General features: G+C 30.7%; 2 protein-coding genes across 7 annotated transcripts; both read right to left on the bottom strand.

Moving 5' to 3' along the window:
• Nucleotides 1-3,022: 3,022 nt before the first annotated feature.
• LOC130815810 (uncharacterized) lies at nucleotides 3,023-6,123 on the bottom strand. Of its 6 annotated transcripts, none has more exons than XM_057682296.1 (5): nucleotides 5,929-6,123; nucleotides 5,303-5,397; nucleotides 4,875-5,201; nucleotides 4,698-4,773; nucleotides 3,034-4,328 (listed from the first exon to the last, which is right to left on the bottom strand). In XM_057682296.1, exons 3-5 carry the CDS (start codon nucleotides 4,954-4,956, stop codon nucleotides 3,977-3,979), a joined length of 510 nt encoding a protein of 169 aa, XP_057538279.1. In that variant the 5' UTR covers nucleotides 4,957-5,201; nucleotides 5,303-5,397; nucleotides 5,929-6,123; the 3' UTR covers nucleotides 3,034-3,976. The 6 variants fall into 6 exon arrangements, with proteins under 6 accessions (XP_057538282.1, XP_057538279.1, XP_057538280.1 ...); XM_057682297.1 differs by having other exon boundaries at nucleotides 4,875-5,004; XM_057682299.1 differs by lacking the exon at nucleotides 5,303-5,397 and having other exon boundaries at nucleotides 3,023-4,328; nucleotides 4,875-5,004.
• Nucleotides 6,124-16,078: 9,955 nt separating this feature from the next.
• On the bottom strand, nucleotides 16,079-26,650 carry LOC130815809 (NADP-dependent malic enzyme-like). The gene is made up of 20 exons (XM_057682293.1): nucleotides 26,516-26,650; nucleotides 24,799-25,049; nucleotides 20,271-20,391; nucleotides 20,109-20,183; nucleotides 19,697-19,848; nucleotides 19,512-19,617; nucleotides 19,374-19,439; nucleotides 19,196-19,291; nucleotides 19,028-19,099; nucleotides 18,848-18,931; nucleotides 18,667-18,765; nucleotides 18,103-18,150; nucleotides 17,968-18,021; nucleotides 17,722-17,820; nucleotides 17,549-17,638; nucleotides 17,190-17,267; nucleotides 17,006-17,080; nucleotides 16,836-16,926; nucleotides 16,627-16,755; nucleotides 16,079-16,381 (listed from the first exon to the last, which is right to left on the bottom strand). The coding sequence occupies exons 1-20, from the start codon at nucleotides 26,543-26,545 to the stop codon at nucleotides 16,293-16,295; spliced, it is 1,905 nt and encodes a 634-aa protein (XP_057538276.1). The 5' UTR covers nucleotides 26,546-26,650; the 3' UTR covers nucleotides 16,079-16,292.
• Between the last annotated feature and the right edge of the window lie 622 nt (nucleotides 26,651-27,272).

Here is a 27,272-nt window from a genome sequence, read left to right as displayed (position 1 = left end):
ATGAACAAAAATCCTTTCTATTTAACCCATAATGTTCATGACTTACACAAGCTAACCTTCTTCTACACTAATCCCTTACACACTCCAACTCTTACACATTCACTTACACATTCTAAATCATTTACACAAGTTAACCTTCTTCTATACTCGTAACACTCTTTTTCATACAACTTATGAATTAAAAGTTGCCCAAAACCCAATATAAATACCGCCTTAGTCATGAGATCACTTTGAGGGATAAAATTAGGAACCAGAAGTTTAGAGAGAAACTAGGGGTTGCTCCTATTTCAGCAAAAATGCTCGAAAATAGATTAAGATGGTTTGGACATGTGCAGAGAAAGACTTTTGACGCTCCCGTGAGGAGGATAGAAACCATCATAGTAGAGGGTAAGAAGGATCGAGGAAGACCTAGAAGAACTTGGGAGGACCAGATAAAAATTGACTTGCACGAGTTACACCTCTCTAAGGACCTAACTAGAGATATGGTTAGTTGGAGACGCCTTATTCATGTTTTAGACTTCTGATTCTATTTCGCTTACCTGTTGGTGTTTTTGTTCTTTGGCTTTTACTCGTTTTTATTACTATCATTATCAGTACCTTTTTATATTTATTTTATTTATATGCTGCCTTTATTTTATTTTATGTTCAAGGGTTAATCTTATGTAATAAGATACAAGCTTGCGGAGCTAGCCTCAAGTTCACCCAATCCTTTTCATTGCAAGAACCTCTTGATCTTTTGAGTTGAGGGACTCTTTGGCAGCGTTCTCCTTTATGGGTATGAATTGCCGCCTTCTTTCCCTCCCCAGACCCTGACCATAGTTTTCTATCGGTAGGATACACTGGGTATGATGATGATGATGATGATGATGATGATGATGAGTCATGAGATCACTTACACCACCATCATCAAATCTTTCTAACATTCTTTCTTATATTTTCACTTCATTAAAATCTTACTAACTTAATACCTTTATTATTAGTCAAAGAAATTCAAGAAGATGGAGTTTAGAACACTCTTTACTTCGCTTAAATTATCATTATTTTGGAGAATTGGTGGGTGATTACTTTTCGTACTTAAAGGATCATTATTTTTGGAGTTGGGTACTTATTTTGGGAGCTTGAAAGTACTAGTATTTGGAGCTTGGAGTATTTATTTTGGAGCACTACTTGGAGGATCTTATTTTCTTATTTTTCTCAATTAGTACTTAGTACTATTCCTTGGTGGAAGTATGGTATAACTTTTTACCCTACTCTTTATGTGGAATTTTACTTCATATTTACTTTATAGTTTTGTAAGTATGAAGTATGTTGAGTATGTTCAAGTAAGAAGTTAGTTTAATGAAATTATGATTAAGATTATATAAAGTATATGTTTATACTAATAGTATTTTTAGTATGTTAATTGAAAAATTATATTCTAGTGATATTAAGTATAATTTATGTTAAACTAGAGTTAGTATGTTTATGAGTTATTTATTACAATAGAAATGTTATTAAATATAAGAATTTCAATGTTAGAATTTTTATGTTTATGTTAGCCTTTAAACTAGTTTATAAAATAGTAAGTTATTTTTATAAACGTATTTTTATTAAGTATGGATTATACTAAGAATGTTGTTATTATGCATTAATTTGATATTAATGTTTATCCTTAAAGTTATATTAAATTTCTAAGTTATTGTGTAAAGTTTTAATTTTTTTAAGTGGTTATGTTAATTATTTAAATCTAGCTAGGGTTTACTATGATAAATTAAATTAAGTTTTTTTTAAGTGAAAAGGCCCCTAAAATACTCAGACTATTCAACCACTATAATATAAAAAAAAGGAGTTTGATTTACTATTTTAAATTATTACACGCTATTTTTGTGATAATAATAAAGTAACAATTTAAAAAGATATTTACATGAAATATTTTAAGTTATTAAATATTTAAGTGTTTTTCTTGAACATATGAGATTTCATAATAAAAAGTAACTTTTGTAATATTTAATCACTATTTAGTACAAAATATTTTAGGAAAAATTGTTTCTAAAAGGCTAACCTATAGCTGGTCTGCAAATAAAGGGCTAACGTTTAGTTTATTCTATAAAGAGCCAACCTTTTACCTCCTATTTGTAAGGAAAGGGCTATTTTACTGGTAATCGGGAATGTTTGTAATAAAAGCTCCTACCTACATACTACATTAGTCAATACTATAAAAGTAAATTCGAAATTTAATATTTCATTCTCTTACATGCAAAATATATACCTTTTTCAATCCAAAAAATTCTACAATCAAATTTTTCTTAAACCTTCTACAATGGCGGATCATCATTTATGGGTTTAAAGTTCGATTGAGATAAATGATATTGTGGTTTTGTACAATAATTTTCTAGAACATCAAATAAGTATTACTTTTTTTGCTCAATTAAAATTGTTTAAATGGTTTGAAATTTGCTTAGAATTAGGTTTTCCTCAATTTATGTGGACTGTGATGAACCACAACCACCGCAACAACGGGGTAGACCAAGAAAGGATGGGGCGAACACATCGACAGTCCATGAGAATTTTGCAGAAAGAGCACCTCAGCCTACAAGAATAGGGAGAAATGGAAGGTCAATTCATAGTGGTATTGGGTCCGAAGGGAGAAAATCCGGAACTGTAGGGTCCAGAGGTGGAAGAGGGAGAAATTAAAAGTCCCATACTTATGTAAGTTATCGTAATTGTCTTCATTTAATACACATGGTTGTGTTTAATGTTGTATGATCACTTCCTTTTGTGTTGTTACAGTTGCTCGAGCAAGTTCAAGCACTCGGACTTTCCTAGAAACTATATCTTAACCAACTCAAACATCAACTGCAAATAATGTTATTACCTTGCATATCAGTTAATTTATGTATTGGTTAACCGATGAACAATTATGCTATGTTTATGTATTGTTGAACCAATGAAAATTATGTAATTGTATTTTTTTTTCATCTATGTATGATATGATATCGGGAATGGTTCGAGTTGAACCAAAAGACAACCAATTACATTACTTCATTAGATAGGAAATAATTGCTATATAGTTCATTTCTTTTTTCACTTTTACATTGCAATATAAACCAAAAGTGCAATGATAATCATTGCATAAAACTTCACAATCCCATTCTAAACAAAAGTTGGAAAAACAAATATCTTCTACATTGTTCCTATTTTTCCTAATGCATATACATTGCTGAAAACATAAGGGCCAAACACAATCCATGAAAACTAACAAGGAAAATACAAGTATTTTTTCCCTAACACTACACTTAATCAAATATATTTTAATGTCTTCATTTTCCTTCTTCAAAGCAGACATTGTACTCATCATTTCATCTTCTATTGCATTGAATTTTGTCAGTATCTCAACCAACAACTACATTGTGCCTCTAGCTCCGCTAATTAGCTGATTCATGAGTTTGTCGATCAGAGGATGCCACCAAACCATCTGGAACTGGAATTCTAAGATATATTCCATTGTCCTCTAAATCCACGTCGTCGTCGTGCAAATGTGTTCTTAATTTCTTTGAAATCGGGTACGTGTCTCCATCAAAGTCACCCAATCCAATGGATCAAGCATTAAGTTCAACTTGTGCTCTTTTCTTCAACTTCTCAAAAGTCCAGTGTTGGATTAAGGGTAACCTTATGGAAAAATACCTAAGAAGCTAACTCTTTGGTAAAAGCAAATCTCTAATATGGCCATACACGAAGGAATGTTTTTCAGATTTTTTGTTTGGCATCTCTCCAAACCACTTTTAAACCTCTCAAAACCCAGACCACACCAATTAAGATTTTTAATCTCACTCACCTCAACCAATGGTTTGAGTAAACTAAGATCAATTGTTTTATGTGAATTGGAGTCAAGTATGTTATCATAGAATACATTACAAAGTATCTCTTAAAATCATCCCCTCCATCAGTTAACTCATGTACTATTTTGTGATGCATAACATTAGAAAATATATCTTTTTCACCGATACAATACAAGTTTTTTTTTCCATTTCTCAAACAATTCATATTCTGAATTATCGTTACTTTGTTTAATAACAGCATTCTCACTCAAAGGCAAGCAAAAGATATGACATACATCATATTCAGTGATACTGTACTTGCATGTTTGATTCACAATAAAAACTGAAGTACTAATATCATATTGCTCGATAAAATACTTGGCCATACTGTGATAACTCTTCTTAATAATCAACATAAGCAGACCATCAAAGCCAATATCTTTCAAATCAGTCCTTTGTTTATCATTCAAATTCTCACACAAAAAAACCATTTGAGAAGGAGATGAAAGCATATGAAGTTGACCTTTTCTCCTGTAACCCATGAAAGAATCACATTTTTACTTAGAAAAGCATTATGTTTATCAAGAAAGAATCACATGTTAATCAAGAAAGAATCACATGTTAATCAAGAAAGAATCACATGTTTATAAAGAAAGCATCGGAATATGAACAAGAAAACATCACATATTAATCAAGGAAGCATCACAGTTCAGTATGGCTTCAGAAATTAGTAACACAGAAAGCATCACATTTGATCAGAATCACATGTTGTATTAGAATCACATTTGATCAGAATCACATGTTCGATCAGAATCACATTTTTATTTAATCAGACATTAGGAAAAAAGCATCATATCATATGTTTATTAAAAGTAAGTAGTTTATCTAGCTAAAACTTACTTTTTCTTTGGTGTTGATGTAGAACTTGGTGCGATATTCCTCTTGTTATTTTCTTCTCTTACAGTAACTACTTGTTCTCTGAAAGCATCACATTTTTATCAATAGAGCATCACATTTTTAACAAGAAAGCAACACATGCTTATTAAAGAGAATAGTTGTCGAGCTTAAACAACTTACTTTTCCTTTGGAACTGTTGTAGATGTTGCAATACTACTCTTGTTTTTCTTTTTAGAAGCAACAATTTTATTTCTTTTTCCATGTCTTTTTGACAAAAATTGTTCTTCTACTTCTTGCTTTTCTTCTCTCTCTAAAAAATAACAATAAAATTATATGCAAAACAAAGATTAATTAAAAAAAAAGTAGGATTAAGACCTTCATTTGCGTCTAATCCAACTAATTCTTCCGCATTTACATCTCTTATTACGTCCATAATAATAACAGTAGGATTAACTCTTTGTTTGAGAGGTGGTTTTCCTTTGCTCTTATAAACATTTTCTTTTACAACTACAAAATTATAAATACAAAATCATTTTCGAATATGATTAAAATGACCTCATTTGCCAAATCATAATTATAGCATAGAAGAATTGTTTCAAGAGATATACCTTTTGGAGGATGTGGAATTATAGGTTTTTCAGCAACTTGTGCAGAATTTTGATGTGACAACTACCATATTTTAAAATTTGAAAAACCCAAAACCCTGATATAGAAATTTGAAACTTAAAATCAAAAGACATTGAGTTGGTTCAGTACATTAAGAATCACAGGTTAATCATCACATGTTCATCAAGAAAGCATTACATTTTGAATAAGAAAACATCACATTTCATGACTTGAGAATGAGTTGGTTCAGTACGTTTTCAAAAAGTAGTAGAACATATTTATGAAGAAAGCATCACATTAAGAACCCTACAAAGGATTGAATAAAACCTAAAAACATTGAATAAACACAAGAATCGCAGATCGCACAAGATTAAACCCTAAAAATGATTGAACAAACCCTAAAAACATTGAATAATCATTTACTCTAAGAATTATTTGTTGTACTCCCACAAGAATCATTGTATACTCATAACATAAATTCGCAAAGTGATTCCATACAAGAATCGCACAAGAATCACAAGAATAAAAATGAAAAAAAAAACAATAAAAAAATCGCAAACTATGAATCGCAAAATCTATGAATAAAATTGCAAAAATCGAAAATGTGATTGAGATATTGATTACATACCAGATTTAATTTGATTGAAAACCGAAGAGGAAATTCGAAGAGCAAATCGACGAGTAAAATCGAAGGCACAATGAATTGAGAGTGAAGGAAATTGAATCAAAGGCACAATGAATCGAAGGCACAGAGAGAGAATGGGTGAGATTGCTTCCTATTCTGAACCGATTTAATACTTAAAAAATTAAAAAAATCGGTTCATATATATATATATATATATATATATATATATATATATATATATATATATATATATATATATATATATATATATATATATATATATATATATATATATATATATATACATACATATATATATACATATATATATATATATACATATATATATATATATATGTATATATATATATATATATATATATATATATATATATATATATATATATATATATATATATATATATATATATATATATATATGTATATATATATATATATATATATATATATATATATATATATATATATATATATATATATATATATATATATATATATATATATATATATATATATATATATATATATATATATATATATATATATATATATATATATATATATATGTATATATATATATATGTATATACATATACATATATATATATATATATATATATATATATATATGTATATATATATATATATATATGTATATATATATATATATATATATATATATATATATATATATATATATACATATATATATATATATATATACATATATATACATATATATACATATATATATATATATATATATATATATATATATATATATATATATATATATATACATATATATATATATATATATACATATATATATACATATATATATATATACATATATATATATATACATATATATATATGTACATATATATATATTTATACATATATATATATATATATATATATATATATATATATATATTTATATATATATACATATACATATATATATATATATATATATATATATATATATATATATATATATATATATATATATATATATACATATATATATATATATATATATATATATATATATATATATATATATATATATATATATATATATATATATATATATATATATATATATATATATATATATATATATATATATATATATATGATGTTATACTTTAGGCTTATCAATTTATGATGCATATACATATGCTATGTTATTGAAGTTTGACGTTTTTGGTAAATTGATATGTTACTGGTTATTTATATGTTTTTCAAGATCTTGAAGTTATTGCTTTATATGATGAATATGCGTATGGCTGTGCATGTCATACAATATCCTTTCATATAGTATTATGGTGCTAATCATGTCCTATGGATAGACCTTATTGTCAATGCTAAACATTTGCATGTGATATTATTGGTCACTACATGTTAATTGAAAGGATGTTATGATATTTATGTTATTTGTTCTGTTTTGAAATAGTTTTCAAAATCTTGAAGTTGTTTGTGAAAAATTACTGTTTTGTGTTTATTTTTCGTTTGAATTATGAATTGTGAATTTTGTTTAATTGATTTTACCATGTTCATAAAATTTACATATAGTAATATAATTTAGGAAAGTATAGTTTTGACTTTTATCAAGCTAAGGGAAAGAATGAAGACTCAACTCCTTTAAGTGATGATATTCAAGACTCATATTAAATTAATAAATAAATTAAGTAATTATATTTAATAAGTTTAAATAGTATTTTAGTCATAGTATGTTTAGTCCAAAAATAATCTAAGTTAAAATTATTGTATGTCTTAAGTGGACTAAATTCCATTAAGTACTAATCATATTTTGACTACACGATTTTAGTCTTTAATAGTTAGACTACTTGGTTATCAAGATAATTTAATTACTTACTAAACAAGGCATATTGCGTTGAAATAAGTTGTTCCTAGATGTGTGGAAATGGTTTTCCTAAAGTTGTGGATGAGTTCTCAATTATTCCTACATTATAGGTAAGGTTGTTTTTAGAAGATTCTGAACTCCAACATAACTAAGTTGAGATAAATAAGGAGATGAAGCAAATGGTATAAAACGGATAGTAGGAGGCTTCCTATATATTTTGAAGCTTCATCAAAATTTGAAGACACATATTACAACACTACATGCTTTGATCAATTGTTTTCTATTATTTAACGAATTCAAAAAGAGTTGTAATTGTTCTTCAATAGTTTTCTAACTCTCATCAATTGTATAGGTCTTAGAGTTTTAAGAGAGTTAGATTAAAAATTTTGTTAGGCCTCAAACTTAGAATACTTTTGAAAGAATTTAGTTGTTTCCTCTTTTGTGAGATTAGGATTTGTCTTTTATTAAAGGGATTTTGTAGACCGTCTTTTAAGGAGAAGAACGTGGTGAGAAAAGATAGAGAGATCTTGTTAGTGCTCTAGGTTCTATGAATGAAAGAAGTTTGAATTCTAAGGGTTGGAAATGAACCCATAGGCAGAGAGTAGGCTATTGATTGCTGAATCTCGATAACAAATCGTTTGTTTTGTCTATCTTATATTTCCGCACTTAAGACTTAGTTTACTTATTCGGCCAAAAAAACAGTTTTCAGAAAACTGTTTGAAGTGTCTCACAAGCTCATGAGCAATCTATGAAGGAAAAATTTAAATCAGGCATACTCTCTATTCCCCCCCCACACTAGGAGAGTAATCAACCTCCTATTAACATTCATTTAAAAATCATGTGGACTGAAGTGAACTTGATTTATAGAAAAAATTATATTTAATAAATGGAGTTGTAACTTCCATATAATTATCCCTTTTGGAAAATAAAAACAAGTGTTCTTTACTCCATATATTTGCCTAGTAGGTCTTTAAAAAACATTATTAAAAAGGAAAATTTACCCAGAATAATCCAACCTATTCACGATTTTCCTACAATAATCCCAACTATCGATTAACCATGAATAATCCCAACTATTGACTCACTTAACCTGTGCTGTTGTTGCTCTTGTTTTTACCGGTGCAACAGGTAATTTTCTGGCATTTAGTCAATAGTTGGGATTATTGTAGGAAAATTGTAAATAGGTTGGATTATTCTGGGTAAATTTTCCATTTTTTAAAATATTTATCTTTTTTTTTATATTCAAATTGACTTGCTACAATAGGTAGCAGGTCACCCGAGTGTACCCAAGGCAAAGACCCTCCTAAGTTCGGATTATTCATGGTTAATAGATAGTTGGGATTATTGTAGGAAAATCGTGAATAGGTTGGATTATTCTGGGTAAATTAGATAGCAAAAATATAAACACACACATCAAAAAGGATGAATATGAAATAATGAAAGAATAATTTATTAATCCTAATTTCATAGACACATTTCATAATCATATCATACTTGAATTATAGGTTTAAACCCTAACCCTAGAAAATGGATTTACTTACTATTCATGGTGGAAGCAATGAACACAAACCCTAAGATGAAACTAAACATGAATGAAAATGATAATATTGAAATTTGCAAGGAAAAAAAATAACTAAACTATGAGTCACACAATTAAAGATCCAAGAGACAAAATAGAAAGAACAATTTATTAAATGATAATTTCTAAGAAAACAATTAAAGTATGACAAGGAAACATTAAACTAATACAAATTTGATAAAGAAAGATTAAACTAATAATGAAAAAGTAAATCAAAGACAAGAAATTAAAATGAAAAGAAATTAAAAGCTTATAAGAATTAAAATGGTGTTCAAATGGAGAGGAAGATGAAGGAGAAAGAAGGAGAAGAGGTTTTTAGTCTCCCTCCTTGTGCTCCTCTAGACGAGGCTCAACCTGAATGCTCCTCATTAACCCCTAAATAAACCCCTAAGGAGTTAATTAAAATAAAGATAAAAATAAATAATACAAAATTAAAGTATTGCAAAATGGGCTGCACGAATTCTAGAAGAAAAATCCTACTCGACGTCCACTTCCACGACCAGGAAGCCGAGTCTGCGTTTTTTGCTGACAAATGCTACGAACTTCAAATAGATTCTGCAGACAAATAATACACCGTTGGAAAGATCTTAAAGTCTAGTTTCCAATGCCTTAAACCTTGCATTAATGCGATCTTCCTATCAAAAGTTATGGCCAAAAGAGTAGACATGTATCAAATTTCACTTCAAAACTTTTGCATTATTAACACTCTTCTACTCTTTTGCTCATTTTCTTTGTAGAACATCTTTACCCGAGCTAAAATCTTTCTTAGTGAACTCTGTCATCATTTAAAACAATCAAAACTACTCAAATTAACATGAATAACCATAACGAGTAAAGTAGCATAAATCTTCAAAATAATCACGGAATTACTAACAACGACCATCATTAAGTAGTATAAAATGATATAAATAAATGCAAATAATTGCACTTATCACTTTGTTTGTTAAAGAAGTTCTCATTTGCCATTTTAGGTGTTCCATTTGTTATTTCCATAAAGAATCTTTCTATTTATTTTACAAGTCTTGGATAAAATTAACCTTGTTAATTCATCCTCGTTTAATATTTGTAAAATTGATTTCATATTTAGTTAATGAAATGAGATTTTTTATATAAATGAGTCGAGTCGACCGGGTCAAATGGACTTTTGGCTCGGCCAGACCCAACCTGGCCCAGTTCAAATGTGTACCATTAACAAGACATAATTCAAAACATTTTGATGAAGTAATTAACTGAAATCCCAAGTTTTTGTAGCCCTAAATTCTTATTAATTTTATAAGTGAAATTCTACATAGTAGCATTGTAGTTTTAAAAAACGCAAGTGGTAGCACTTTTTAAAGTTTTTTCCAAATGGTAGCAAGGTTTAAGTTTTAAAAAATCCGTAACAAAAACAGTTAAATATTATTTAAAATTCATTAAAAAGACTAATTTACCCTTATTTTACTCTCTGTATGTCAATGCTAATTTACCTTCATGTTTACACAGTTCATGATTGTTTCTAGCAAGTGACTGTATTTATGGGTGACTTAGTTAATCAAAAAATGTGGCTTTGGATTCCAATCGCGCTTTATGTTAGGGTACAACAAATTTTCTTCTAAATGCATTCTATCCATCATCATTGTCATATTGTATGCTTGTTTGCCAGTATTATTTAAACGACAATGCTTTAAAGTTGAGGAAGATTTGATGTATGTGGCTATCAAAGTCTTGTTTTTTGTTTGTAGTTTTATGCAGCAACATTCACTTTTGTTAATCCTTTTACCTTATTGTTTTTTGCAATTTAATCCGACTAATTTGCCCTTGATTCATATTCTACACATGAACAAAATGTTGACTGTTGAAGAATTTGAAAGAGAAGGTAAATAATCTGTAGTTTGTTTGTGAGTACAACGTAGAAACCTATTCAAAATTACGTTGAGAATCGTTCAAAGAGCTATGTAAACCTCCATTACAAGAATGCCCTCTTTCTCTTGTAAATTTTCTTTCTTAAAAGAAAATTTATACCATCAAACCATTATGAAAGAAAAATATAAAAATATCAAAGTTAACGAAATTGGATGTTTTTTAACGGAATTTACTACGGAATTCGTAAAATTAAACCTTGTAGCTATCATGTCGAAAAAACTTTAAAAGTGCTATCACTCGCGTTTCATCAAACCACAATGCTACTAATTAGAATTTTTCTTTTTAAAAAGTATTGTTAGAAATTACGTTTTCATATGTTAAATAATCTAATCCCTGATTTTCTCCTAATTGATTCTGAGTATCAGCTAAATATGGAAATGTACATAATTAGCAATATATGTTGATTCTTTCCTTCACTCCCCCTTAAGTTGAGTCATGAAAACTTTAACGCCCAACTTGCAAAGTTTGTCTAGAAATTTTTTAATCCAACTGCTTTGGTTAGGATATCAGACAATTGTTCCTTGGATCAGAAAAAAGGAATGTGTATTATCTTGGTCTCAAGTTTCTCTTTTATGAAGTGTCTGTCGACTTCAACATGTTTAGTTTTATCATGTTGAACTGGATTATCAGATATGCTAATTTTTGTTTCATTATCACAATTCAACTCACAACTACTGTTTTTTTGAAATCCAAGTCATGTGAGAAGTTTTCTAATCCACAGAACCTTAGCGACCCTTTTTGTTATTCCTCAGAATTCGGCTTCAGCACTAGATAATGAGACCACCTTTTATTTCTTGCTTCTTCATGTGATTAGGTTTGCTCCTATAAGAGTAAAGAACCCATATGTTGTTTTTTATCCATGTGTGTCTCTAGCCCAGTCTGCATGTGTGTAGGCTTCTGTGTAGGTTAAAATTTGATTTCCTCGAAACACTATAACCCTTCCAGGTGTTCCCGTTAGGTATCTCAAGATTATGAAGGCTGCCTCCACATCATGAGTTTGAATTTAGTACATTAATCTACTCACTATCCTGACAACATAGGCAACGTCTGGACGAGTGTGTGACAGGTAGATTAATTTCCCCATTAGTTTCTGGTATTATTCTCAATTAGCTGCTCCTCCTCCTTCAATGGTTTGTATGCCATGATTCACCACTATTGGAGTTTTCGCTGGTTTACACTCTACCATCCCAATCGCTGCGAGTAGGTCTAGAATATATTTCTTCTAACATATGAAGATTCTCCCAGTTGATCTGAGTGCTTCATTTCCTAGATTACTTTAGTCTTTCGAGATCTTTCATCTCAAATTCACTGAATAGTTTCTCTTTTAACACACTTATCTCCTTTTTTCATTTCCAGTAATAATTATGTCATCTACATAGATGATAAGACATGTTATCAGGTCTTCTTTTTTCTTAAGAAAAAGTTTGTGGTTAGAATTTTGATCGGGATTTTACGTCCTTTATAATACTGCAAGTGCACGGCGTAGCGTAGTACGTCGGCAAGTACATGTCGGATTCTCAGGGAGTGGGGTGTATATCAAGGGAATCTCAAATCAATTAGTTAGTTCTACAACGTATATATAGATGTTTGTTAGTGTAATTAACTAAAACTAGCAAATAAATACTAAAGCTTATACAAAGTATAAAACAAGTAAAGATGTTAATTAACCAAGAACATAAGATCAAAGGCAATACAAACAAATTAAAAGGTAATATGATGATGAAGAGCAAAGGCTAGGCTTTCTCACCAAAGTAATGTTTACTAATCTTCAGCCTAAGGTTATGGATATGGGTGGGGAAGAATGTATCTTGGATACTAATGTTCTCTCTCGAGCAACAAAAGCTTCCTAAAACATACTCAACTACCTATTCTCATGGAGCTAAGCATATTTTAAGACATGGAACACACATTCATCATTTCCAATCAAAACATCTACCTATTCTCATGGATATGTTTCAATTTTCAAGCATAGACTATCATTAGAAATCGATTCTCGCCCTTAATCCAATGACACCATGATAAAAGAAAAAACCATCTCATACCATAAACAACACAACCAAGTCAAAGGTAAAGAAAGCAATTTAGACTACATACATGGTGATAATACCTAGCCTAAGCCAAATTGAACTACTGACTCATATTGAAATTGAACATAACTAAAGACATTGAATTCATGATAAATACTAGTAACAACAAAATCAAAAGCAATAAAGTGTAGAGAATAGGAATTACTAGCTTGGAATTCAATCCAAGGAAGACAACCAAATGAAGAATTAATGAATGCCAATGATAAACTCCATGAAGCTTCGATTGCAATCCAAATGCTTGATGAAATGCTTCAATAGAATTAACTTAATCTCAATTACATTAATGTATCAAATGATCTTCAATGATGTCAAAAGCTTGAACTATCTAATAAGTGTTTGAGTAGAAAATTCCAATTAAAAATACAAGACTAGAATCATGGAAAATACATAAAGGAAGTTTAAAACTAACAAATACTAAAGAAAGCTTGAAGTACAGAAAAAGAAGTTGTAGAAGGATTGGATGATTTGCTTGAGCCTTCTTCTTCTCTATTTATAGGAGGGAGGACAAGTGGTGGGTGATGGCTTCATGATTTCTCCACCACCCCTATGTGTGAGATAGGTAGGCTATAGATGAGTGGCAAATAGGGGTGGTGGAGCAGTAGAGTATGAGAGGCGGAAGAAATGGGTAGGGCATCCAATCGACAGCTTTTAAAATCGTAATTATTACTGACCACCCAAATCGCTCGACCCAAGCCAGTCCGCTAGACCTGATCGAGCGACATCAGGTACACAGGTTAAAATCTTTAAAAACATAGCAGTCATAGAAAAAGGCTCCGCTCGACCGATCAAGCGAGCTCGACCCATTAAAAATGATTTTGTCGACAATCTGAAGCTACTGGAAGTGAATAATACTTTCGCTCAACTCGAACCAACTTCGCTTGAACTGGTCAAGCGGATTTTCTATACCCCTGAATTGCATCCTTCTAATGATCAGAAGCTACTGAAAGTTTGGCTGCAGCTCGCTCAACCCGAGCCACCTCGCTCGACTGGTCGAGGGACTTCTAGGAATGTGGTATTCAGCTTCTGATCTCAAGTAAATGCTTTTGGACTGCTCGAGTTACCTTAGCTCGAGCTAATTCTAGTCGAGTGGGTTTCTTTTGGCTTCTTCTTGTGGCTTGGCTCATGATGTTTCACTTCTTTGAGCCCTTGACTTTTAGGTGAGCAATGTACGCAACAAAAAGGGTTAGTTTGTGCTCGGTTTTGATGGTTAGATCCTGAAATGAAACAAAACACCAAAGCAACAAAACAAGCGTAAAATCTAACAAAACAATGCAATAACATATAGTTTCCTCACACTAAACAAGCCACTTATAGGAGTAAAACTAAAGATAAAATGTAGCTAACAAGTTTCTCTAGTGATAGCCAAATCTCCTTCATAGCAGAAGTGAACATGTCGAACCATGCTCGGGGGATTTTTTGAGACCATATAGGGCTTTTTGCACCCTACAACCTTCAGTTGCTAAGAAAGTTTTTGAGAGGCAATGTGGTTCTTGCGTAAATACTTCTTCTTGGTATTTCCGCATGGAGGAAGGCATTTTTCTCCATTGATCAAATCGTAGCCTACAACATGTCAGTATACTTCATTTTCAAATGTTAAATAATCAATCCCATAAGAAATAGAAAGAAAAATATTATATGGCTAAGGTTCCTTATGGATTATTAATTAAGACTTTGATGTATGCAATGGTTTGTACAAGACCAGATATAAGACATGTAGTGGGAGTTATAAGCAAGTATATGTCCAATTCAGTATAAATCCATTGGGAAGCGATAAAATGAATTTTGAAACATCTACAAGGTACCGTTGATAAGTGTTTATACTTTGGTAAAGGTGAACTGAGAGTACAAGGTTACGCTGATGCTAACTTTGGAGGTGAAGTCGACAATATTGAAAGCACAATATATAGGATATGTATTCATAGATGGAAACACAACGGTAAGTTGGATGTCCCAACTACATAACATTTTAGCTCTATCCACTACAAAAGTTGAGTACGTGATAGTTACTACAGACTAGTAAAGAGATGATATGGCTTCAATGTTTGTTAAATGAACAAGAGTTCAAGTAAGAGAAAAAAAGTTTTTTTATCGATTGCCAGAGTGTTATACATTTAGGATAGAATTTGATGTTTCACTCTAGAACAAAGTACATTGGTATTCATTATCACTTTAATTATCAGATCTCTTTTAGAAGATGTAGTGCTAACTCTTCAAAGGATTCTTACCAGTAAGAGTTGACTTAGACGGTCACAATCAACAAGTTAAATTTGTGCGCAAAATCACGTGGTCATAAAATGGTTCAAGACCGGTAGAGGTTCTAATATGATTTGTGTGAAGAGAAATTGAAACAAGTCTTCAACTAAGAGATTGTTGTAAATGATTATGCATCACAATAATAAATGTTTAAAAATAAAGTATACTTGACCATTGGAAGTTAATGGTGAAACTAAATGTATACTTTACCATTAAAAACTAGTGGTAGCTCTTTTCTTTATAGACTAAATATAGGTCACAATAGTTCCTATGAATTGAATTCTAGTTTTCACTTCACCATTATCCCAAAAAGAAAAAGAGTTTAGCAGGAGATGGGCTTTAGAGAGAAAAAGTTAAGTGAAGAAAAGCATAATGGATTGTGTATTTGTTTAAGTAGTTTTGTATAAATAGGAAGTAATTTTGTTTATGTAATTATTTTTCAAAAGAAATTTGTTTTAATAGAAAATTTACTTTACATTTTTAACAGAACATTCCATGGCTTACAAGCAAGTCACACCTTACCACATACAAGCAATACAGTTGTCTACTATAATGTGTTCTGTAATTGCACACCTTATACAGCAGAATGAATAATATCCGAGAAACAAAAGTTGATCAACTTCAAGAGAACACGTTTTTGAGTATCCATTTATCGGTAGCTGCGGTATACAGGGCTGTACATACAACTCTCAGCATACTTGACAAGGTTCTGAGGGCGAGGAAGACGACTAGCCAAGCCTACAAGAAACAGGTCATAATATTAATTGTAAACATATCACCATGCTAAGAACTAATATCCAAGTTTATATGTAACTAATTATGTTTTCAAACTTAATGCTCTTGTAGGTTGTAGGTAAGGAATCTAACTCTGCGATTTTGGACACCATTACTCAGATTAGCGAAGCTCTAGGGAGAAAACGTAAACATTGTTTGATTTGAAATCTCTAGCAAAAGATAAAATAAAGGGGTGGAAGGACGCTCACCGAGATCATAAGCTTTAGCAGCAACATTAGCAGCAATATGTGCTGATATCTTTCTAATATTGGAAAATGGTGGATATATCATTCCTTTATCATAGTTCTCTTGTGTCACTTGCCCTGCCAAAGCTTCAGCTGCCAGAACAATGATGGCTTAACCTTTAATAATTCCATTGATAAGATCTAGTTCAATCATATTAAACAACAATACTCACAAGCTGCCAGTAGCAAGTCCTCGTGAACTCGTATTGCACCAGAAATGACTAAACCGAGGCCAAATCCAGGAAAGATGTAGGCATTATTGGACTGTCAACGACAATTAAACCATCCATCACATCTTACCAAGTCATTTAAATTCGAATAGTAAAAAGACTATGTCCTTTACCTGTCCAGGAACAAATGTCTTTCCCTCGTACTCAACAGGGTCAAAGGGACTGCCACTAGCGAAAATTGCACGACCCTTTAATAAGACAATAAAGAAACCATTCAGAATCAGTGACCCAACACATAATCGACAATGAATTAAAAATTTAACAAAGTCGTGTGTAAGGTCTCTCAAAACATGTTACCTTACTCCAAGTATAAGCCTCTTCTGCAGTGCATTCTGATTGTGTTGTTGGGTTAGACAGAGCCATTATCAGAGGTTTCTAGACCAAATTTTAAAAAACAATTAGCTTATTATGTTCTGTAAAAATGTGTGTATGAACTTCAAAACTACATTACTCGGACTTACGTACTCTAACTAGACACCAATACATATTTATGTGTCACGCTGAGCTATTTTCTGAAAAACATATTCCCTATTTTTGGAAATAAAGTTGAAGATTACATCATACAATCATATTTATGCCTATGTTTTCAGAATCCAAGATAGGTAAGTTACATAAATTGGATAGACCATCTAATATAAGTTAACATGATGGCATACCTCATTAAAGGAGGCCATAGCCTCGACTACCTCTTTTGTAAATGTTTTCCCAACTCCAGATGATCCAACCAATACTGTCGGTTTGATTGCCTAATAAAAATCAAACATATTAAGCAACATCAACATATACGAACATGATCGGTGAAGTTCACACATTGAGTTAAGATTTTCACCTTCACCGCACTTATGAGATCAGCAAGAGGTTCATGTTCATGCGCCCAAGGCTTCTTAAATTCTTGAAGTGAATTCTTTCTTGAGCTAACAATTAAGCCCTGAAACATATATTTCAAAATTAATAAATAAAAATAACTTGTTTGAAGTGAATTCCTTCTCAAATTCTTAAGCTGACATAGTTTCTTGAACAAGTCTGTTTCTTTTCATGTTTTATTTGCAAGGTATAGTGTTCAAGCATCCACAACCTTAGAGTCAACCAACCATATCTTCTTACGAGTTTCTTCCAATGGCGCTTTTGTCTGCATTAAAAAGGGTTATTGTTATATTCCTTCCTCCAAATAGATTAAAATTGGGAAGACTTGCTTCCATATATTCCATACCTGTTTTGACATCTCAAGAGCAATAAGTTCGGCTATACCAGTTCCAGCCTACAGTATAAAACACGGGAATTAGCTCAACATGCATTGAAACTATAAAAATAGTTCAGGTAAAGAAAACATCTTTAATTGGGAACTTGCACTATGTTTGGATTGGGGGAATTGGAGAAAAAGGAACGAGCGGGATTTAGACTTTGAAAAGATGTATTTTTCCCTTGTTTGGATAACAATTTTGGAGGGGAAAGATTTAAAGGGATTTAGTTTCTTAATTTTGTTAAAAGACAAATATCTCCAAAAGTGGAAAGAATTGGAAGTAAAATGAGTTCTCTCTTCCTCGCCCTTCCCTTCCCACCTAGACAAACAAGGGAAGCTTTCTTTGTATTTTTCGCCCCTTCCTTCCCCTTCCCTTTCTTCCTCTTCTCTTGCTTTCCTTACCCTCCAATATTCCAAATAAAGTGTTAATATTCCAACTAACAAGTTTTATCAAATCATCCTTCTTGGCTTGTTTGATTTCAAATTCATTCAAGTCAAAAGAAAAAAAATAATATAGGTAGGTTTTATTCTTACTTCCCCTGCTCCAAGGAACAAAAATGTGTGTTCAGCCAAGGTTCCACCAACTAGTTTCAGTGCTGCAACAACACCAGCCAGAACAACAGATGCAGTTCCCTACGCATAAAACAATACAAAGCAAATTAGAGTTTTAAGTAATCCTATAATGGCACAAACAACTGTAAATCTCATAAAGTACCTGAATATCATCATTGAATAGAAGATGACTTGTTGAGTATTTGAAGAGTATGTTGAAAGCATTATGGTTTGCAAAGTCTTCGAACTACAAGTATGAATACGAGATATACAAAAATTATCAGAAAATGGACTATTGTTATATTATAAACTATAATAGTTGGAAAAATTAAATGATAAAAACCTGTATAAGAACTTTTTCCCCATAGTTCTGTTTCACTGCAGTCATAAACTCTTCAAGAAGCTCGTCGTATTCCTACAAACATATATTTCTTATTGTCTGAGAATAAGGAATGATGTCAACAATATTAGGATATTACTTGTCCATAACATTAAAAACATCAATGGTTACCTGTCCAGTTGCTCTTTTTTGTTTTAGACCAATGTAGAACTCATCTTTCAGCAATTGCTCGTTGTTAGTCCCGACATCAATGGTTATTGGCAAACACTGAAAAAAGTAAAAGAGATCGACACTTATCAAATTCATTATGAAAGAAATAATAAGTTGACATTAAGTATCTAATGCTTACAGCTGAAGGACGAACTCCTCCGAGTGCTGTATAAAGAGCCAACTTTCCCACAGGTATTCCCATTCCCTGCATTAATACTATATAAGTATCACATGTATGTATCATTATAAAATATTTTCATTTGGTTACATTCAACACCTGACAACCAAGGTCACCGAGTCCTAAAATTCGTTCACCATCAGTCACGACTATAACTTGAATGGTTCTTTCAGGCCAATTTCTCAGTACTTCGAGAATCCTTCCCCTAAAAATCCATTTATCTCAACTTTAGTTGAACATAAAAAACCTACAGCTTACGTTTTAAATGATAAAAAATCCATTACTTCTCTTTCAAACTAATGTATAGACCCTGCGGATGCCTGAAGATGCTTCCATATTTCTGACAAGCCTCCCCAACAGTGGGTGTATAGATAATTGGGAGTAATTCCTCGACATTATCGATCAGGAGCTTATAGAACAGTCTTTCGTTTCTTTCCTGTAAATAATATGAAGGGAAAGAGGAAAAACACCACAGCACATATAAGCATTGTTTCAATCATTTTGACCAAACACAGTAGAGATTAGCTTTGTTATTTGTTGTGTGGATGTACATCTATCATTATAAATTATGTCTTGAATAAGAATGAAATATTTGCAGATCCCACTTACTGATTTGCTTGATGTTACCTAAACATCGCGTAACAAATCTTATTGATGAATGTTCACACCAAAAAGAAATACTTAATGAAAAGATACCTGCAGGTCCATCAAGGCCATGTACTTCTGCAACGGTACCTGATATTGGCGAATGTTTTGTAGTGTTTTTTTCTCCTGCAAAGTAATTAGCATAAGTAAACATGTGTAGACAAAAATCACATTGTAGTTTTATTTTTAATGAAGAATGTTGCCCAGCACAACCTGGAGCTGCTGAGAGATTTCTGCAGGAGGTAGAAGACCGCGTAAATAGTGAGCTTCTCTCTCTCTTTCGGAGAAGGCGAGTCCTTTGTTGAAATGTGGATCCCTTAGTAATGAATATCCACTGCACCATAAGAAAGAATATGTTTAGATTCCAAAAAGAAAACCAATTACTAGTTTATGTCCACATTATTTACATGTCAATGCAATAACATATCCAATTGGTAGTAAGGTACATAAAAATCAGAATTCACATTATCCGTATCTCTACAAGAACAATACTTTCTTACAATGCACCTTCGTTTTAGTTGAAATTATTTAACACAGGAGAAGCCTGCTAAAATCTAGTCACAGCTCACAAGTCTACACTTCATATTTATTCTATGACTCATAGTTATTTAGTTACTCCCTCGGCACTGAATTAATTGTAAGTATAAAATACTACAGTTACATATGAAATACTACATAAAAATGTCCCAAAATGTTTACGCATCTTTCTTAATAAGGTGTATAGCCTTTTTGTTTTGGGCTTTTTGGTGTTTAGGTGAGTTGGGCTGTGACTCAGCGTCAGGTGTTTGACCTCTCTGCTCTACGTTTTGTTCCATACTTCTAGGTATTGTCTGGCCGGCCACACTATCTTTTAAAGGGCTCCTTACATCTTATGTTTCCTTAATGGCTTTTTGCCTACGGGTTTTTTATGTTAGGGAGGTACATTAGATGTCTTTTTAATGTCGTTGGTCTCTTCTTAAGGACTATCTATTATAAAATTTCCCAATTTACTAAAAAAAAATGGTTCACACCTTATGATCAAGGATAGCTTGACTATAACTTGAACTATATGTATACTGATGTGCTGGTATTTGAGGAAGTTTACAACTCCGTTTTAGTGTCAAGTCTTACTTTTTTACATTGATATTATACACATGACACGTGATTTTACCTTGTTCTTGTCTTTGGTTTATTTTATGGTTATTTTATGTGTTTCGGAAGGGTTTCAAGGTCAATTTTGAGTGTTTGAGACTTAGTACACATTTTGAGACTGCCAGAAGCAACGATGAGTTAGAAAATGCCCCTAGTGGCCCCAAGATGCGTGGATGCTAGAAATCCCATTAATTTGGTCGAAGGGTGTACTTTTTGTTCGAAGACACATGCATAAACTTATAGCAAGCCTTAAAAGCAGTTGGAATAGGCAAATGCACTCTCATCCGACCGAATGGGGTTTGGCTCGACCGAATGGGATTCCATTCGGTCGAATGGATTGCTGAACATGGCGAAAAAGCTTGACAAACTGCTGAAAATGACGAATGAGCATTCATTTGGCCGAATGAGCATTCATTTGGCCGAATGAGGAATGATTCGTTCGAATGCTCCATCAATTCGAGCGAATGACACTTTATAACCAGCAACTGAATTTGTTTCGGTCGAATGAAGTGTCCATTCGGGCGAATGGGCCTGCTGAGCTGTAAAAAATCAACTTCTTCGCAAGCTAAACCTCAAGGCTATTTTAGGACTTTCTTCCCCTTTTGTTCTTAGGCTGTAAATACCCTCATTTCTATGTAAACCGCTATATCTATTATAAGTGTTACTTGTGGCTCATCTTAGAACATCAACTCTTTATTGCTTTCATTTCCTTTATGCCCTAGATTAGATTTAAATTTTCCTTTAATGCTTTCTTTACATTCAAGCTCTTTAGTTTAAGCCTTTATTTCAAGCATTGTAATAGATTCAAACTTCCTTTCATTCAAACACTTTCATTTATGTAAGTTTTCATTCCTTTAGTGCTTTCATGTCATTTATTGCTTTTGTTTATTGCTTTGGTTGATTTCTTTCCTTTATTTCTTTCTTGTTCTTCAATATTGTTATAGGTTTCTTTATTGTATTCTCTATTGCTTTCTTGTTCATTTACATTCAAGTTCTTCATGCTTTCATTCATACCTTTGTTATTTGCTTTTGCCCTAGTTAGATTAAATATAAGTGAGTAGTTTCTTAGGGGTTTTGATTAGTGAAACCCTAGAATTGGTCTTGTTCTTTATTGTATAGGATTAGAGTTTGAGGTTAATGATGCTTGTTTGTTGACATTCAATACGAAACTTGTTCTGCCACTCCTTGGGAGACATAAGGCGATTATAGATCGTTCATGTGACTTATGGGATCACCAATTTCCTCTCGTTATCTTGAATATCTTGATTAGTTATTGTTTAGTCTCTCTTGACCTAGCTTATCTTTTGTCCAAATCGACCTTCCTACGGTAATTTTTGAATAGCAATTTATTGAACAACAACATACCAACAACAACATAGCAAGGTCAAACCATAGAAAAAAATTCACACACTACATAACGGTGGCACAACTCATTTTTGCTGACATAACAATGTGATTTATTAAGTTTAAAAATATTAAGTAATTCAAATTTTCTAGAACATATATTAAAATTAAAGCTCAAAATAAACCTTTTAGAACCTATTACATATTAACAAAGATCATAATAGCCAATATGTGAAAATAAAAGCATATAATGGTTGTTACTCTTTTATTTTGATTCACATACTCACTTTGTTTCCTAGATTTATGTTCCAATAAAGAATGTTCATAAGAATTAAGAGAAATAAAATCTTTTAGATGGTTAATGTTATATTTTATTAAATAATAAGGTTAATGGAAAAAATGGAAATCATAACCATTAAAAAATATTAAAATAAAGTTAGTGAAAAAATATAAAAAATCACAATTATTAAAAAATTATCTAAATAAAGTTAGTCAGCAATTATTTAACATAACGATCTTATTTTTATTTTATGATCAAAGCCTTAATCCCAATAATTAATATCCGCCACATAAAAAAAAGTTAACATAAAATAAATCTTTAATTACAAATTTTGTTTCTTAGGTCATTACTCCTCATGCACCCAAGTGAAACATTTTTGAAGTTTTAAAATATCAAAACACCAACCAACAACAATGGATTATTATCATTAAGTAGCGAAAATGTTTTTGTTCGACTCTGATAGCTAAAACATCGAGAACTCCACATTTACAATTGTCCATGATAAAATGATCACATGTATTATATTGGTATATTCGAAATGAACTAGCTATAAATTTTTGGCTCTTCGTTGCTTAAAATTGTTTTCACAAAAAATGTTCACTAAAATTAATAGAAATAGAATCTTTTAGATGCAGAATATATTATTTTATTAATAAGAAATAAGCCTTAAAAAATAATTAAAATAAAGTTAGTAACAAAGATAAGGAGACTAAAATTATTTTTAAAAATTGTTAAAATAAAGTAGGTGAGAAACATGTAGAGACCATATATAATAAAATGTTAAAACAAATTTAGTGAAAAACATATAATGACAATAAACATTAATAAAATATTAAAATGAGAATAAATACGATTAATTATGTTCAAATTTATGATATAAATAAAACAATCCTTTAAGAGAACAATAAATAAAATAATATAAAATAACAAATAAAAACAACTTTACGGAGCAACTAATAAACTCTAAAAATTGTACTATAGATGAAAAGGTAGGTTCTTGCTTGACATCTTAAAAAGCAAAGAATTAAAAGTTGTATGAGCTTACAGATAAACATCAAGAATCAACTAAAAGAAATGCATCTGTAGTCATTTAGAGCGTATAATGGTCATCGGAAATTATAATTAATTAAATTAAATAAATTAATTCAAATAAATTAATTTGAGAATATCCCAAGGTTGCAATTTATGTTTTGAGCAAAAAGTAGCGTTTTGCGCTGTTTTGCGGATTCTTCTTTGGAAAGTTAATTTATCCGTTTGCTAGTTATAATGTAACTACCAACGGTTAAATATGGTTATATTAACCAGATATATTGGGATGGTTCGGTTCAAAGACGACATTAGTTTGTGAACCAATCTTGTGTTTCATGGGTAACATGTTGCTTCGTGAAAAGGTGTAAGCTATTCTATAAATATAGAAGGCTTGTATGGTTATTTTAGATATGTAATTTCTAATTTCCTTTCTTCTCGAGCACTTTACATAAAGAACTTGCAATCCTCGATTGTAATTTTTTGTATCTTCTTCCATTTAAGTTTTCCTTACATCGTTCTAAATTCCGTGTGCTAGGAATTTAGTGTAATTCTTTGTATCTCAGAACATATTTCCGGTTTATTCCCAAGCACCGTAGTAGGGAGGATATGATATTTTAGGAGCATCTCGCCTAGAATTAATATCAAGTTCAAACAAAATCTTCTTGTTACTTTGTTCGGAATTGAAGATCGCTTTCTCGGAATTCTCGGTGGTGTACATAAGCATGGTTCTTGATTGTCATATGTAATTTGTTTCCTTCTACAAACTTATAACTTTATTTTATTATTAATTTAATAAATAAAGTGACATTTACAACAGCATCAAACTTATCTACTACCGCATACAACCCCTTAAAAAATGAAAGATCATAAACTTTTTTCAAAAATTACTCCTACAAGAACAAAAAGAAAAAAAAAAACTACCCAAAAATAAAAGAAAAAAAAAGTAATTGAGTATACCTTGCAACAGAAACAGTCCAAGGAGTAACAAGCTGATCCTCAGTGGCACAATCTTCACCGTACACGTCTCTGACACCGCCACCAACGGCAAATTTTTCATCAACAGTATCCTTAGCAGAGGAATGTTCCATGTTCTTATCTCGTCTTCTAAACAACAACCAGTTTCTGAAGATGAAAAGGCAGTTGCAGATGTTTCTGGGTTTTTGTGAAGAAGAGCGATCAGTGGAATTGGTGATGGCGGCTCTATTATTCTGTTTCACGTTATAAAATGATTGAAAACAAACAAAGCCAAATGATTAATTAAAGGGATATTATTGTTTATTAACACTAATTATGACAATGATATGTCCTATAGGACGAGTATTATTGCTGATATTTCATGGGTCGTAAGCAAAATGAAAAAATAAGACCTTTGTGAAGGGTTAATTTTCGTTTTATGTTTGCCAAAAATAAAATTACAATTTTTATAAGCGGCTTTCTAAGTTTTAGATCATATTATTGAATTGAGGTATAAAATCCTTTTGTAATTCTGAGTCCTAAGGTGTTTACCTTAACTAAGGTCAAAAATAGCCCTGAATAAGACTAGTCATGGTCAAGAAATTGCGTTTTTTAGATTGCTCGTTCCATTTGAGATTTTTACTTAAAAAGTGGAGTATTAATTAGTCAAGAAATAAATATTTGAGTTTTATTCGATTTTTAGATAAGAATTTGGGGTAAGGAAAAACAAGGAAAGGGGAAGGAAGTGCAGGGTAAGGAGAAGAAAAAAAAAATTTCAAATTTTTTATTTTTGAAAAAATTTAGTTATGAATTAAATTAAGCATATTAATTTCTTCCTTTAAAATGTCTTTTTTTTCTTCCAAATTTAATATCTAAACAAAGAAAAAAAAATTCATGACCTCCTTTTTCTTTCTTATTAGTTGCTTCAATTCAAATAAAGTATTAAGTCTATTAAATTAAGCTGGACTTATTGTGAATGTCATCATATTAACAGCGAAACACGAGGTGCACACACTTTATAAGCCAAGGAGATATATATCATCCCAAAACATATGACAATGAGAAGAAGGGCTCCAATAACTTATAAAGTATGCACACCATCTTTAGTTTGTCGATGCAGAATCAACCATCCCAATAAAATCTTGCTCAAAAGCTTAACTTTTAATTTAAAAAAAAATTCACTACACTACTTTTGTTTTTCTATTTACAAATCAACAGCTAATAATTAATGACCAATTTCATCAAATATTCTCATTAATAACATCTGACTCTTAAAACTAACTAATTAAAAAACCAATAGATATAATAAATACAATCAAGTAGTAAAAAGCAGGACAAAAAACAATAACAAAACAAAATAATCACATAAATGAAAGAAAAATGATTATCTTATTTTTCATAATTAATTTGAAAATTATTTTTATTATTATTATTATTATTATTATTATTATTATTATTATTATTATTATTATTGTTATTATTATTAAATAATTACTATAATAATTAAATGGTGAAGAAAATTCAATGTATAGAAACATCATGCATGACTAGATTAATAATTAAATTGGAGTGCGTCCACCATAAACGACCAAATGAGCATAAAAAGGCCAATTTAAATCAAAGACAAATGATGAAAAGAAAATATAAAGATAGAACCAAACGCGATATTGTTATACAAATAAAAGTATTTTTAATAGAAAGAGATGTACTAACTACTAACCAAGAAGGTGCTTTGAAGAGATGAGCTCATGGTGATGAATGCAAAATTAGTTTTAGAAACTTGAGAGTTTATTGTTTGGTTTAATATCTTTCTTGAGACTCACTTCCAAAATTCTATGTTGTGTTAAGAAGGAGTTGGAATCTAGGGATGGGTTGTCTAATCATTTTTTACAAGGATAAACAAATGATGCTTATTTTGAACACATACTTGCCTTGTTCTTTAGGGTTTATTGTTATGTCCAAGTCCAAAATGTTGATATTTTTGATTGTCTGATTAATTATAATTAAGTGAAAACTCTTTTGGATTAATGGAGTAAACTTAAATAGATTAAAAGAAAATTTAGGTGATGAAGTGTTAGTAATATGAGAAAATTTGAAGCATTTTGTAACAGACTGAAAATTCTTAATTTTAATCTTCCGATTAATTATTCTGAATTTTCAATTCAAATCTCTAATCCTTTGATTATCTATTTCAAACTATCTTTAATTTCTAAACGTTTTTCGATTTTGTAATTTCTTTCAAATATTAAACTTTAAAATAGTATTTTGCTTAAAATCTTTTTATAAGCACTCAAATATTATTTTATTATTTTATAGTTTATGGATTTGATGCAGAGATACATTCGTCCTTATTTGGATAAGTTTATAGTTTTTATGAAATTTTGGTATATTTGAGAAACATGGAGGAACATTTGAGGATTGTGCTAAAACTATGAGAAAAAAATGTTTAGAAAATGTATTAAGTACGAGTTTTGGCT

The sequence above is a fragment of the Amaranthus tricolor genome, chromosome 6, assembly GCF_026212465.1.
Source record: "Amaranthus tricolor cultivar Red isolate AtriRed21 chromosome 6, ASM2621246v1, whole genome shotgun sequence".
NCBI classification, from domain to species: Eukaryota; Viridiplantae; Streptophyta; class Magnoliopsida; order Caryophyllales; family Amaranthaceae; genus Amaranthus; species Amaranthus tricolor.
Note: the sequence above shows the minus strand (reverse complement) of the source record. Positions and strands in the feature narration are given on the sequence as shown.